This window comes from Hemicordylus capensis, chromosome 6 (genome assembly GCF_027244095.1).
Source record: "Hemicordylus capensis ecotype Gifberg chromosome 6, rHemCap1.1.pri, whole genome shotgun sequence".
Taxonomy (NCBI): Eukaryota; Metazoa; Chordata; class Lepidosauria; order Squamata; family Cordylidae; genus Hemicordylus; species Hemicordylus capensis.
The window spans coordinates 34,542,682-34,555,610 of record NC_069662.1 but is presented as its reverse complement, the minus strand read 5'-3'; the positions used below and the strand labels follow the sequence as shown (position 1 = coordinate 34,555,610).

At 44.2% G+C, this 12,929-nt stretch overlaps 1 protein-coding gene across 1 annotated transcript; it reads left to right on the top strand.

Annotated features, from left to right (window-relative positions):
• The first annotated feature begins 4,753 nt into the window (after positions 1 to 4,753).
• On the top strand, positions 4,754 to 5,689 carry LOC128330101 (olfactory receptor 5V1-like). The gene has a single exon (XM_053262412.1). The coding sequence runs from the start codon at positions 4,754 to 4,756 to the stop codon at positions 5,687 to 5,689; it is 936 nt and encodes a 311-aa protein (XP_053118387.1).
• The last annotated feature ends 7,240 nt before the right edge of the window (positions 5,690 to 12,929 follow it).

Below are 12,929 nucleotides of genomic sequence, written 5' to 3'. Positions count from 1 at the left end.
TACAGGGTGGGGGTGAAATATGGGTGCAAATAGCAGCTTCAGCAGGGGTGGGGAGCAAATTTTGTTGAGAGAACACCATCACGGACAATGGTTAAACACCTTGTCTTCCCCCACACCGTGGCATGGTTCCAACTCAGATTAAGACTCCTGATTTTTTTTAAATAATAAAAATAATAAAAGTGGAAATGCACTGATTTCTCATCATATCTAGTTTACCCTCAGAATGCTTCCCAAGAAGTAAGTCCCCTTGAACTCAATGGGACTTAGCTTCTGCCTAAACATATTCAAGACTGGGCTAGAAAGTTTCCAACAACATAAATTAGTCCTCAAACCAACTCTTTGGAGGGGCTATTGCTACAAAACAACTCATTACATCTATCAACATACATAATATGAATCCCTGGGAGACCAGGCTGAGCTAGGCTTGGCTGACTCTTCAGGGTCCAGTCAAGGAAATTCATCTTTAAAAACAAAACTAATTTCTGGGTTGGAAATTCTATGAGAGTAATTATCCTCCTGCGTGAACCAATAATCCCAGAGGCAATCCAGGGCACTTCATATGGATTGTTACTGGACCAGTGAAGTGATTTCCAGAATTTGAAGCAAAGTAGATGTTTTATGTAAATGTTTGTCAAAAGAAGATGCTATTGACAAAGTTCCTCTTCAAAGCCTCTTGAGCAAACTTAGCAGCCATGGGACAAGGGAACAGGTTCATATATGGATTGGTAACTGGTTGAAGGACAGGAAACAGAGGGTAAGAATAAATGGATAGTTTTCACAGTGTAGGGAAGTAAAAAGTGGAGTACCCCAGGGTGTTGTACTGGGACCAGTGCTTTTTATTTATTCATAAATGATCTAGATGGAAGCAGCAAGTTGGTCACATTTGCAGAAGACACTAAATTATTTAGGGTGGTGAAATCCATGTTTCTATTCAAGTCTTTAATAAACTCATGGGTATATTGTGTGTGTGTGTGTGTGTGTGTGTGTGTGTGTGTGTGTGTGTGTAAAATGCTTTGCAGCAATTTGGATAGAAAATAATAATTGATATATATATGGATATATTCACAGTGTGATTCAGTTTCTTGGATAGGAACTATGGGGCAGGGAGGGATGTGAGTATCATTGTGAGCTTCACTGGTAAATATGCAATATACTTTCCTTCTATTCATTTAGCCACTTAGCCCTCACCCTCTTGTTCTCTCTCATTTTGCATCTTCATTTTGTTATCTTAAGATGAAATGTATGGTCATTACTGCATGCACAGTTGCAAAACCTAACTATGTTGCCATTGGGAAATTCCAAGGGTAACAGGATCAGGGTTGTTACCACTCTTTCAATGATTGTAGCTTTAAGGAAACTTTCAAGCTCATATTATATATACGTACTAGAAAGATATATAAGACCATATTTCTTACAAAACCTTTAAATATTACAAATAGTGTCCAAAATGTGCGAAACACATCAGTAATTCAGAAATGACAATTTCTGAAAGGGTAATCCAGTTATTCAGAAATGATAATTTAATGTGGCATTGACATCTGATCATTTTGAGACTCATAAATATCCTGTAGGTGGGCATGGTGAGCTTCTTCTAACCTTTCTGTCATTTAATCATGTCTTAGGCAGAGTTGTACAAGTGCTATTATTGCCCATAGGTTTGCCCCTGAGTAATACAAACTTAGCTCAGCAGCAGTGTACATGTCTTGAATTTAGAATCCCAGATTTTGTCCCTGGCACTTCCAATTAAAACAGTGTGAGGCAGCAGGGCTGGGAAAGATCCTTCCCTGCCTGAGACCTCAGAAAGCTTTCCATTCAGAGTAGACAATATAAGACTAAAGTGGAACAATGGTCTGACTCAGTCTAAAGCAGCTTTGCATGTCTCTTTGCATATCCGCCTGAAGGCAGTTGAAACCAGTCAAGTCAGTGGGCCTAAGCTTATATATAAAACTTTCAGCTTAAGTGGTTTTGGGATGAGCAGACATTGGGCTATTCCAGTTCCTGATACATTCCAAATTCAGTGCACATCACAATGACAAATAGAGTAAGAGATCCACACTAACTAAGTATGAGACCATTGCATAATATTCTCAGCAGCATCTGCTGGCAATCTGTGAAAAACCTGCTTTTTCAGATTAGAAACAAAGGTGTTGGGGGAAACATAGTTTATTCAAAGATTGCTGTAGACTGCCAGGACATTACAATCATAATAATACATGATGTCCTTGTATGAAGTGTGGATTTCTCATTTTACTTGTCATAATATGTGCTGAAGTTGGAATTTATCACTGTCTGGAAGAGCCCACTGAATCACTTTGAATCACTAGTACCAGAAGATTATCCATCCAGGGCACTTCATATGGATCATAATCGGGCCAGTGAAGTGATTTCAGAATGTGAACCACAGTAGATGTTGTGTGCAAGAGTTTGTCAAAGGAAGATGCTTTTGACAAAGTTCCTCATCAAACCCTCTTGAGCAAACTTAGCAGCCATGAGACAAGGGAGCAGGTTTGTGTGTGGACTGGTAACTGGTTGAAGGACAGGGAACAGAGGGTAAGAATAAATGGACAGTTTTCACAATCTAGGGAAGTAAGAAGTAGGGTCCCCACTGGACCAGTGCTTTTTAATTTATTCACAAATGATCTAGATATTAGTGTAAGCAGCAAGATGGTCACAATTGCAGATGACACTAAACTATTTAGGGTAGTGAAATCCAAAATAGACTGTGAGAAACTCCAGAAGGATCTCTCCAACTTACTACTACTACTACTACTACAACAACAAATATTTATATACCACTCTTCAACCAAAGAAGCATAAAGGAAACATAAAGGTTTCACCAGCAACAGCCACTGGAGGAATGCTGTGCTGGGGGTGGATAGGGCCAGTTGCTCTCCCCCGCTAAATAAAGAGAATCACCACTTTAATAAAGGTGCCTCTTTGCTCAGTTAGCAGACTAGGTGAGTGGGCAACAAAATGGCAAATGTGGTTCAATGTTAGCAAGTGTAAAGTGATGCATATTTGGGCAAAATAACCCAACCTCACATATACACTGGTGGGATCTGAGCTGTCAGTGACGGACCAGGACAGGGAACTTGGGGCTGTGGTGGACAGCTCATTGCAAGTGCCAACTTAGTGTGCAGCAGCTGTGAAAAAGGCAAATTCCATGCTTGGGATCATTAGGGACTAAAAATAAAACTGCTAATATTATAATGTCCTTATACAAATCTGTGGTGCAGTCATATTTAGAGAGTTCTGTACAGTTTTGGTCACCATATCTCAAAAAGGATGTTATAGAACTGGAAAGGGTTCAGAAGAGGGCAACCACAATGATCAGGGGCCTAGAGTACCTCCCTTATGAGGCAAGGCTACAACATCTAGAAACATTTAGAAATGTTTTTCTAAACATGTTTTAGTTCAGAATAAAGACAATTAAGGGGAGACATGATACAGGTCTGTAAAATTATGCATGGTGTGGAAATTTTTCTCCCTCTCTCACAGCACTAGAACCAGGTGTCATCCCATGAATTTGACTGCCAGGAAATTTAGGGCCGACAAAGGGAAGGACTTTTTCACACAGTGCACAATGAAACTATGGGATTCTCTGCCATGGGATGTGGAGATGGCCACCAACTTGGATGCCTTTAAAAGGGGCTTAGACAAATTAATGGAGGACAGGTCTATCAATAGCTACTAGTCCTGATGGTTATAGGATACCTCTAGGCTTGGAGGCAGGTTGCCTCTGGATACCATTTGCAGGGGAGCAACAGTAGGAGAGAGGGCATGCCTTCATCTGGTAGGCCACAGTGTGCAACAGGATGCTGAACTTGATGGGCCTTGAGCCTGATCCATCGGGGCCGTTCTTATGTTTTAGGTAAAGAACTGGACCAATGAAAGAAAACAATGGTGCCACATCTGTTTTGACTTGCCCACTAGCATGCTGGAGCTAATACAACATAGGAGCTAAGAGAGCGGTGAGCCAAGAAATCTCCGTTTCATGTCTCTCCTGGTTCACATATTTAGGCAAGCCAATCTTGATTCAATTGATCCCTCCACGCCACACATTGCTGATTATAGTAATATTATAGATTATAGTAATATTTACCTATTTTTCTAGGCTGTTTTAATGATATTTGAAATAACATGTGGTGCAATGAAAAGCATTACATGCTATTGTTACTAGTGCTAATGACATTACACAATGTGTTTTGAGCAGCCTTATACAACCACAAGGAGGATGTTATGTATATGAATCAAATGAGATTGATTAAATTCCCCACCAGTACTGTGAGGTGGTTGGAGAGAATCATGCCCTGGAAGGTTTTCACACAGGGCTTTTAAAGCCCTTTAATGGAGGGAGTGCGTTTACATATCGGCCAGATTTACCCCGAAGTTCCTGTGAGTTATCGGTGAGCAGTACACACACAATCCGGGTTTTTTACAGAGCATTAGAGTGTAGCCCGATTTTTATCCAGAGTTTAAAAAATCCACTATTTGTGTGAGGTTTGGGGGACAACTTTGAGTTCGCAGTAAACTTGCGGTAAAGCCTACTGTATGTAAAAGTCACAGGTGACCAATTCACAAGACCAAAATCACAAATAAGATAAAAATAAGCAGGCGAAGAGTGGAATGGGGTTGGTAACCCCAATCAATTGCATAGGCTGTAATTAATGTTTCATTCGTGTGAATTGTCCCCCTGTTTTCTTCTAAACTTCTTCCACATTTCAGATACAGGACATAGTCATTGTGAACGCTGATGGAAAATCAAACTGCATACACAGAATTTGTCTTCCTGGGCTTCTCCAGCTTCCCTGATCCCCACTCGCTCTTCTTTCTCCTGTTCCTGACTATGTACATCACCACCATACTTGGAAATGGGCTTATCCTGGCCACTGCATGGCTGGATTCTGGCCTCCACATGCCCATGTACTATTTCATCCGGCACCTGTCATTCCTGGACATCTGCTATACATCAGTCACGCTGCCCCACATGCTTAGGAACCTGATGGCAGAAACAAAGACTATTTCCTTCCATGGCTGTCTCATCCAGCTTTACTTTTTAGTGGTGTTTGTTGGGGTTGAGTGCCTCCTACTGGCAGTGATGGCATATGACCGATACGTTGCCATCTGCCATCCACTTTCGTACTCCCTCTTCATGAACAGGAAGGTCTGCACACAGCTGGTGGCAGCATCCTGGGCCTGTGGCCTCCTCAACTCAGTAATGCACACCACCATGACTGCCCTTCTGCCCTTCTGTGCCTCTCGCAGCCTTGACCATTTGTTCTGCGATGTCCCCCAGCTACTCAAGCTGGCTTGCACGGATACCTTCCCCAACCAGATGACACTCTTGGTGGTAACTCTGCTGCTTGGCGTCAGTCCTTTCCTTTGCATCCTAGTTTCCTATGTCCATATTGTAGCGGCAATCTTGAGGATCCGCACCACCCATGGCCGCCACAAAGCATTCTCCACTTGTGCATCACACCTCACAGTGGTCACCTTGTTCTATACCACAGGCATGTTCAGTTATAACAGGCCCAACTCCAAGTACCCTGTGTACATAGATACCCTGGCATCCGTACTCTTCAACACTGTGACTCCAATGTTGAACCCCATCATATATTGCCTGAGGAACAAAGAGATGAAGGAAGTCCTGAAACGTCTGCTCACTCTTAAAGTACCATCTTCCCTTTAGCACCTGCAATTGCCCAAATACCCAGTTTCTTGGAGAATAGCCATCTATGCTTGCTGCAGTCACATGCCAGAGGTTTCAAGCTCACAACCTCAAGAACAATTTGTAGGAACCTGAACTGTCCATCAAGCAATACCATTCAAACTATGTGACACTGGGACAGTTCAGATGATACTTTCAACATGTGATTAGATTCCTCTACCTGTGTACAAATGATCATCTGAATGAAAAACTGTACATTCTCTACTCAATTTAAATACTAGAGGTAATGTAGGATTTAGAATGTGGGGTGGTCACTATCATGTGATTAGCTTATCATCCGTATCGCAATATGGTGTTTCCCCCCCATAACCACAGATTTTAAATTGTAAACAGGACAGAGCCCAGGGAAGGATCATCCAGTTATTTAGGCGGGGCTTAGTTTTGGCACAATATTTTTCTCCCTGCCTGAGGTGGGGACTTGTGAGAGAGTTCTTTAAATCTCTGACACAGTTGGGAGCAGGGGCGGAGCCACCTAAAAGCAGGGAGAGTTGCTCCCGGCCACGCTGCAAACCCAGCACTGGATGGGGATTGTGCTCGCAAACGGGGCCGCATGGCCCCATTTGCGAGCCAAACCAGTGCCGCATTTGCAGCATGGCTGTGAGTGACTCTCCCGCTGTGAACGCGGCGCTGGCCGGGGGATTTTGCTTGCAAGCAGGGCCGCGGGGCTGCACAGCCCCATTGGCAAGCAAGCCCCACCCCCTGCATCTGACATCAGATGCAGGGGACAGGGCTTAGCGTCTGGCGGCAGATGCAGCGGGTGGGGCCAGGAGGCCATGGCAGTGGGCTGGTCCCGGGCCACCACTGGCCTCCCTCCATCCCTGGGTGGGAAGTATGCTGTTTAACAAGACAAGTGTGCTGTTTACAAGTTTCACCCACTTTCTGGTATGAAATAAATGTGGAAAACTGTATGTGAGCCTATGTTTCCATTTCAAACATGATCCTCCCCCTCTCGTAACAGGAAAAAAATGTGCAATCATACCCACCAAGAAAAAGCCTTAAGGGTCACTCCTGGTCCCTTGACTTCATTCCCTCAACTTTCAGAGCCCCACTTACAGTCTCTTCAGTCACTCCTCTGCCTCCCACCCCCGCATTTTTTCCTGCTAGGATCTGACAGAACATTGTGTCCGGGAAGATATCAATTAGGTTGGGGGTGAAGGATTGATACAGAGCGGTAGCAAGAGGAGAGAGCCCAAGGTAGGGTGGGGGAAGCCAGACCCCCAGGCAGGTCCCTTAAGGTATTGGGGTCATTCCTGGTCCCTTGCCTTCTCTTCCAGAATCCCACCTCACAGCTGTAAAACTGTGTCTTTTCATTCTTCAGCAGAAATCTGGGGTTGTGGGCTTGAAAACTGTGAGGCTCCTTTCCTGTAGAAGGGGTTTTCCCAGCTTGGAGCTCACTATATTGCTCACTATCATCTATCTATCTATCTATCTATCTATCTATCTATCTATCTATCTATCTATCTATCTATCTAAAGCTACTTGGGCCTCACTCAGACAATGACATGAAACTCCCAGAACAATGCACAAAAGATAGAAACATCTATCTCATTTTTGCAGGTAGGTTCCAGATCTCGCCCAAACTACCCAAAAAATCCCAAATCCCACAAAGATACATTGATTTCCCAAAAATGTGGGGAAACTCTCCCATTGAAAGGCATGGCGAATGAAACCACATAGTGAGCCAGGTCTCACGATCATAGTGAGCCAGGTCTCAAGGTTTGGGGCGGTGAGCAGGGAGGGAGCCCTGGGCGGCCGGATCAGCTGCCCACACGATTGCCGGCTCCGTGACGGAGCCGGCGGGGGCTGGTGAGACACCCGGAGCTGGGAGGTGGCTTTTCGCCTCCCCTCCGGGGGTCTCCTCACGAGTAGCCATGGCACGGAGCTGCACTGCAGCTACTCACGATCCGATAGCCTGGGTTTGCAGAGCACTCGCTCCGCAAACCCGGGCTAAGGGGCGGGCTACTTGAGCGGGTTAGCCGTTCAAGAACCACTGGGCTTGCAGCCAAGCCCGGTGGTTCTCACGACTGAAGAAAATCAGGCTAGTGGAGGCTAGCCCAATTTTCTTCAATCGTGTGAATAGCCTCAGAGATAGGAAAGACTAGAGCCACAGAGAGAGATAAGATGTCATATGTCCCTTACATCTTCTTGAAAAGCTGCAGTCTCAAGACCAACAGTTGCTAAATGATATATACTTTGATTGCAGTTATTAAAATAAAATAAAAGCTAGCCACCCACCATTTTAAGAAGATGGAAATGATTCATTGGGGGTGGGGGAAAGCAACATACAGACTTGAAGCTGTTAGAAGCTGGCATATTTATTCATAGGGACAGAAGGAGGTTTTGAAAAGGATTAATGCAATTGATGTTTAAATTGATGTTTACTTTAGGAACATATTGGAATCACAGCCACTGCCTTATGTTGCTTCCCGAACATAAGAAAAACCCTCAAATATGCTTGAGAGAGTCCCCTGCAACCAGTCTCCGGAGCTGGCAGCAACACAACACTCAGCTGCTCTTGCTGCCTTGCTAGAGTTGTTACCAGCTGCAGGGGCAGCTTTGGAAATGGGCTTCCTTAAAGCAGAGCAAGCGGGCTGGCACAACAATGGCTGCAGCAGCAGGATGGAGTCCAATATTCTGTTTCTCCTGAAAACTGAAGCTCGTATTTGAAAAAGTATATAAGTTTTTATTTTTTATTTTTTAATATTCACACAGACAGTGTGTGATTGAGCTGCTGCTCCAGCATCCAAGCACTGCTAACCAAAATAGTGATCCCCTTTCTGTTTTCCTTCCCTCTCAACATAAACGATCCCCCCACTCTGGCCACTCTGATTGGCTGGCAAAGCTGTCAATCAAAATGCTGAATTCTCATTGGTTCCATTGGTTCTCTGGGCGTTCCAAGCTCTGCCCACCTTTTGAAAATAAAACCAAGCCTTCTAATTGGGTGCTGCCTCATTAATATTTAAATTAAGGGAGAAACCTTGTTCAGTGTTTTCAAAAGAAGAGTGCTACTGGTGCCCAGTCTGTGTAAACATGCAATCTGCAGGCAGGGAAGGGCAGCCATACACAGGAAGGCAGTGAGCAATTTAAAATGGTGGCTGAGCTGATATTTTAGGAGGGTGCCACCCACTCTGCCCTTAGTGATGAGCCTCCCCTGCTGGAGTGCTCCCTGAGATCGCCAAACATGCCAATTTAATTAGTGTACTACAAGCTAAGAGGCAGGTAGGTTTGTCTCCATAGAAGACAAAGAAGCCAAAGTTCTCAATTCTGCTTTGGAAAAGAATTTCATCTCAACAGCTGATCACTGTGCATGACTCTTCCAGTTGTTGTACTTATATCTATGGGAAGGGGGGGGGCTGTGTTTGAAACTGGAAATACAGCAAAGGAAACCTTGGGACCCATAGAGAGAGGGCAGAGCTAGGCCTACATCTGTGAAAGAAAGGCTCTAAACATGTGATTGGAAGAATATAGTCTACCCACGTTGGTCTGTTCATTTGAATCTGTTTTCCAAGTGAGTATAAAAAACCATGGATATACTAATTTTGTGTTTAAAAGTATCAAGGCAACTGGCCCACTGTGGCATTACCAGAGAACACTCCCTGTTTGTATGCTGTTACTTAGCTGGTTGTTCCTGAAAAGTGAAATAGGTCCCAGCAGTTGTCCACGTGTGGGGGGGGGGGGGCAGGATATATCAGTGCAGGCACCTCTGAATGTATATTTCTGGATAGACATTTCCCCTAGGTTTGTTTGGAAGAAAGTGCACACCAAACTATGTGAAACGAGATGTCTCCCCCTGCCCTGCAAAAGTCACATCTCAACCAGACAGCATTATTGCACTGAAGACCATAGAGTGCTATGGTTAGGCTGTGTCTTTCAGGAATGATCACTTTGAGAAAAGCCAGAATTTCTCCTCCCCCTTTACAAGAGGGGTAAGGAGTATTTCCACATTAGATTGGTCTAGCAAGCGTTCCTGTTGAGATGTTACTTCAGTAAGAGTGGCTTCACACAACTGCCAGGAAGTCTGGTTGTTGGGAACCTCTGGTTCCCAATAAGCGTGCATTTCTGGTGCAAGCTGGTCCTGCTGCTCATTTTGTGTCATCCAAACTCACCAACCTCCACTTCCTGAGCATTACTTCCCTCTACGACCCAAACTTGTAACCCACATTTGATGTCAGGTGATGGAGGAAGTGGTGCTTGGGAAGTGGAGGTTGTTGAGTTGAGACAACATGAAATGAGCTAATGTACCAGTTTGTGCTGCACACGCTCACCAGAAAAGAGAGGTCTCCACCAACTGGACATTTGGTAGCATGGAGGGCAGCTCACACAATTATAACTAGGATAGGAGAAGTCTCCTATTCTAATCTGCGAGCTGAGCGTATTCCCATTTGCCGATCGTCTGCAACTTCAAACCAAGATCAGAGGAGGAGGAAGTGATCATGTAGTAAGATGAGGCCAAGTAGGAGAGGTTTCCGTCCTACCTCAATCAGCAGCTGGATACAGCTGCTGGACAGAATGAGCCACTCCTAGCCAGCTCCCTTCAGCTATGTCCTGTGAGCTGTGAGGAGAGCTGGTCTTGTGGTAGCAAGCATGACTTGTCCCCATAGCTAAGCAGGGTCTGCCCTGATTGCATATGAATGGGAGACTTGATGTGTGAGCACTGCAAGATATTCCCCTCAGGGGATGAAGCCGCTCTGGGAACAGCATAAGGTCTCAAGTTCCCTCCCTGGCTTCTCCAAGATAGGGCTGAGAGAGATTCCTGCCTGCAACCTTGGAGAAGCCGCTGCCAGTCTGTGAAGACAATACTGAGCTAGATAGACCACTGGTCTGACTCAGTATATGGCAGTTTCCTATGTTCCTATGAGGGGGTGAGCTCAAGAAACTGTGTGGGAGAAGAATCTTCCAGGTTCTGTGAGTTGAACCTGGGTAGAGTCCATCAGTGTACATAATATGGCTGAGCTGGGCTTGGCTGACTCTTCTGGGTCTAGTCAAGGAAATTCATCTTTAAAAACAAAGCAAAACTAATTACTGGGTTGGGAATTCTATAAGAACAATGATCCCTAAGTGTGAATCAGTCCCAAGGGCATATATTCAGATCTTCAGCAAACACGTGGGAAAACATTTTTTTTTTTAAAAAAGGTTTTGTAGCAATTTGGATACAAAATAAAAATTGAAATACATATGGGTGTATTCATTCATTGTGATTCAGTGTCTTGGATATGAATTGTAGAAAATATAAAAGGGATACTTGTGGCCGTCACTGTGAAGCACTGCTGGAAAATATACTTACGCAACTTACTTTCCTTCCCCATGTCTGTCTGTCTAGCTACCTATTCCTCATCCTCTTGCTCTCTCTCACTTTGCATCTTTGTTTTGCTGTCTCTGTTTAAGATGGAATGCACTGACATCTCTGCATGCACAGCCTCAAAACCTGACTATGCTGCCAAACTGTTTCCGGGTCCAATTCAAGGTGCTGGTTTTGACCTTTAAAGCCCTTAATAGTTTGGGCCCTGGATATCTGAGGGACTGCTCCCAAGGATTGCTGCCCACTTGACGAGGTCATGGGGGGTGGACTCTGCTCCGTGTGCCGACAATGAGGGAGCCTCAGCGGTCGTGAACGCGGGACAGGGCCTTCTCAGTTGTTGCCCCCATACTCTGGAATGCTCTCCTGGTGGACATCCGCTCCTCAGTCTCCATCACAGTTTTTAGAAAGTGAGTGAAATCTTGGCTTTTACCCAGGCTTTTATATAATTGTTCCTGTTGCTGCTGCTTTGTATTTTTTATGGTTATATTATGCTTGTTTTTAATCTTGTAATCAGATTTATATCTTTATATTTTAGCTTAATGTTTTAATTGTGTAATTTTTATAGTCTTGTTTTAACTTTTGTGTGAACTGCCTTGAGATTATTTTAATGAAAGGAGGTATAGGAATTTAACGATAAATAAAACAAAGAGTCACAGCACCAGTGGGTATGCTAGCAGAAATGCTTAGAATGGGAGCATAATGTTAGCTACTTTCAGACATTAACGCAGCCTTAAATGAATGTGCATTGGGGATGGGGCATTTGTGGCAGCAGGCTCCTCCTCCCCTCAACCGATAAATCTTTATTAAAACATGCGTAGAGGGCCCTGTGCATACAGCTCTGTGTGTGAGGGCTCTCTTCACATGCTTAAAATGCATGTACAGGTATGCTAGAATAAAATCCTAGTGTTATGCCACTTCTGACCACAATAATTTAAAGTGGCATTGCTATCGCAATGTTTTGAGTCTCGTAAATATCCTGTAGATGGGTGTGATGAACTTCTAGCCTACCTATCCCTTACATGTTATTGGACAGAGCTATAGCAGTGCTGCTATCACTCATACGTTTATCACAGGGTATTGCAAACTTTGTTCAGCAGCCTTGAATGCAGAAGGTCCCAGGTTCTGTCCCTAGTGCTTCCATTTAAAGAGATTTCAAGAAGCAGAGCTGGGAAGGATCCCTCCCTGCCTGAGACAGCTGAGTAGACAATATTAGGCTGAGGTGGACCAATGGTCTGACCAATGGTATAAGGCAGCTTCACATTTTAGTGTGCTTATTAACTAGAAGACAGTTGGAACCAGTTGAATATGACAAATATTTATATAACACTTTTGAATAAAAGTTCCCAAAGCAGTTTACATAGATATAAGTAAATACATAACATGGCTCCCTGTCCCCAACGGGCTCACAATCTAAAAAAAGAAACATAAGGTAAACACCAGCAACAGCCACTGGAGGGATGCTGTGCAGGGGATGGATAGGGCCAGTTGCTCTCCCACTGTTAAATAAAGAGAAACCAGTCAAGTCAATGGGGCTAAGCTTAAGACTGCCATTTTCATGCAGACTTTTGGCTAGTGAATTACCCCCAGTTCCCTTTTTGTGACTGTTGTATTTGAAGATCTTTTACAGTGTTTATTTTTGATTTTTTTGTGAACTACCCAGGACTAGAAAATCATCCAGGGCACTTCATACGTGTCATATGTCTGTCTCATCACCCGGGGCTGGGCTACATTTTCTGTGGTGTATTTCTTCTTGATGCTCAGAGTCTCTGTGTTTCAGGCTGCCTCTTTCACTTAAAAGTCCAGAAGAACTGGGAATGGGCTCTTAAAGGTTTGCCTCATTTAAGTGGTCCTGCCCTCTAGAGATGTCATATGAGAGAGAGAGAGAGAGAGAGAGAGAGAGAG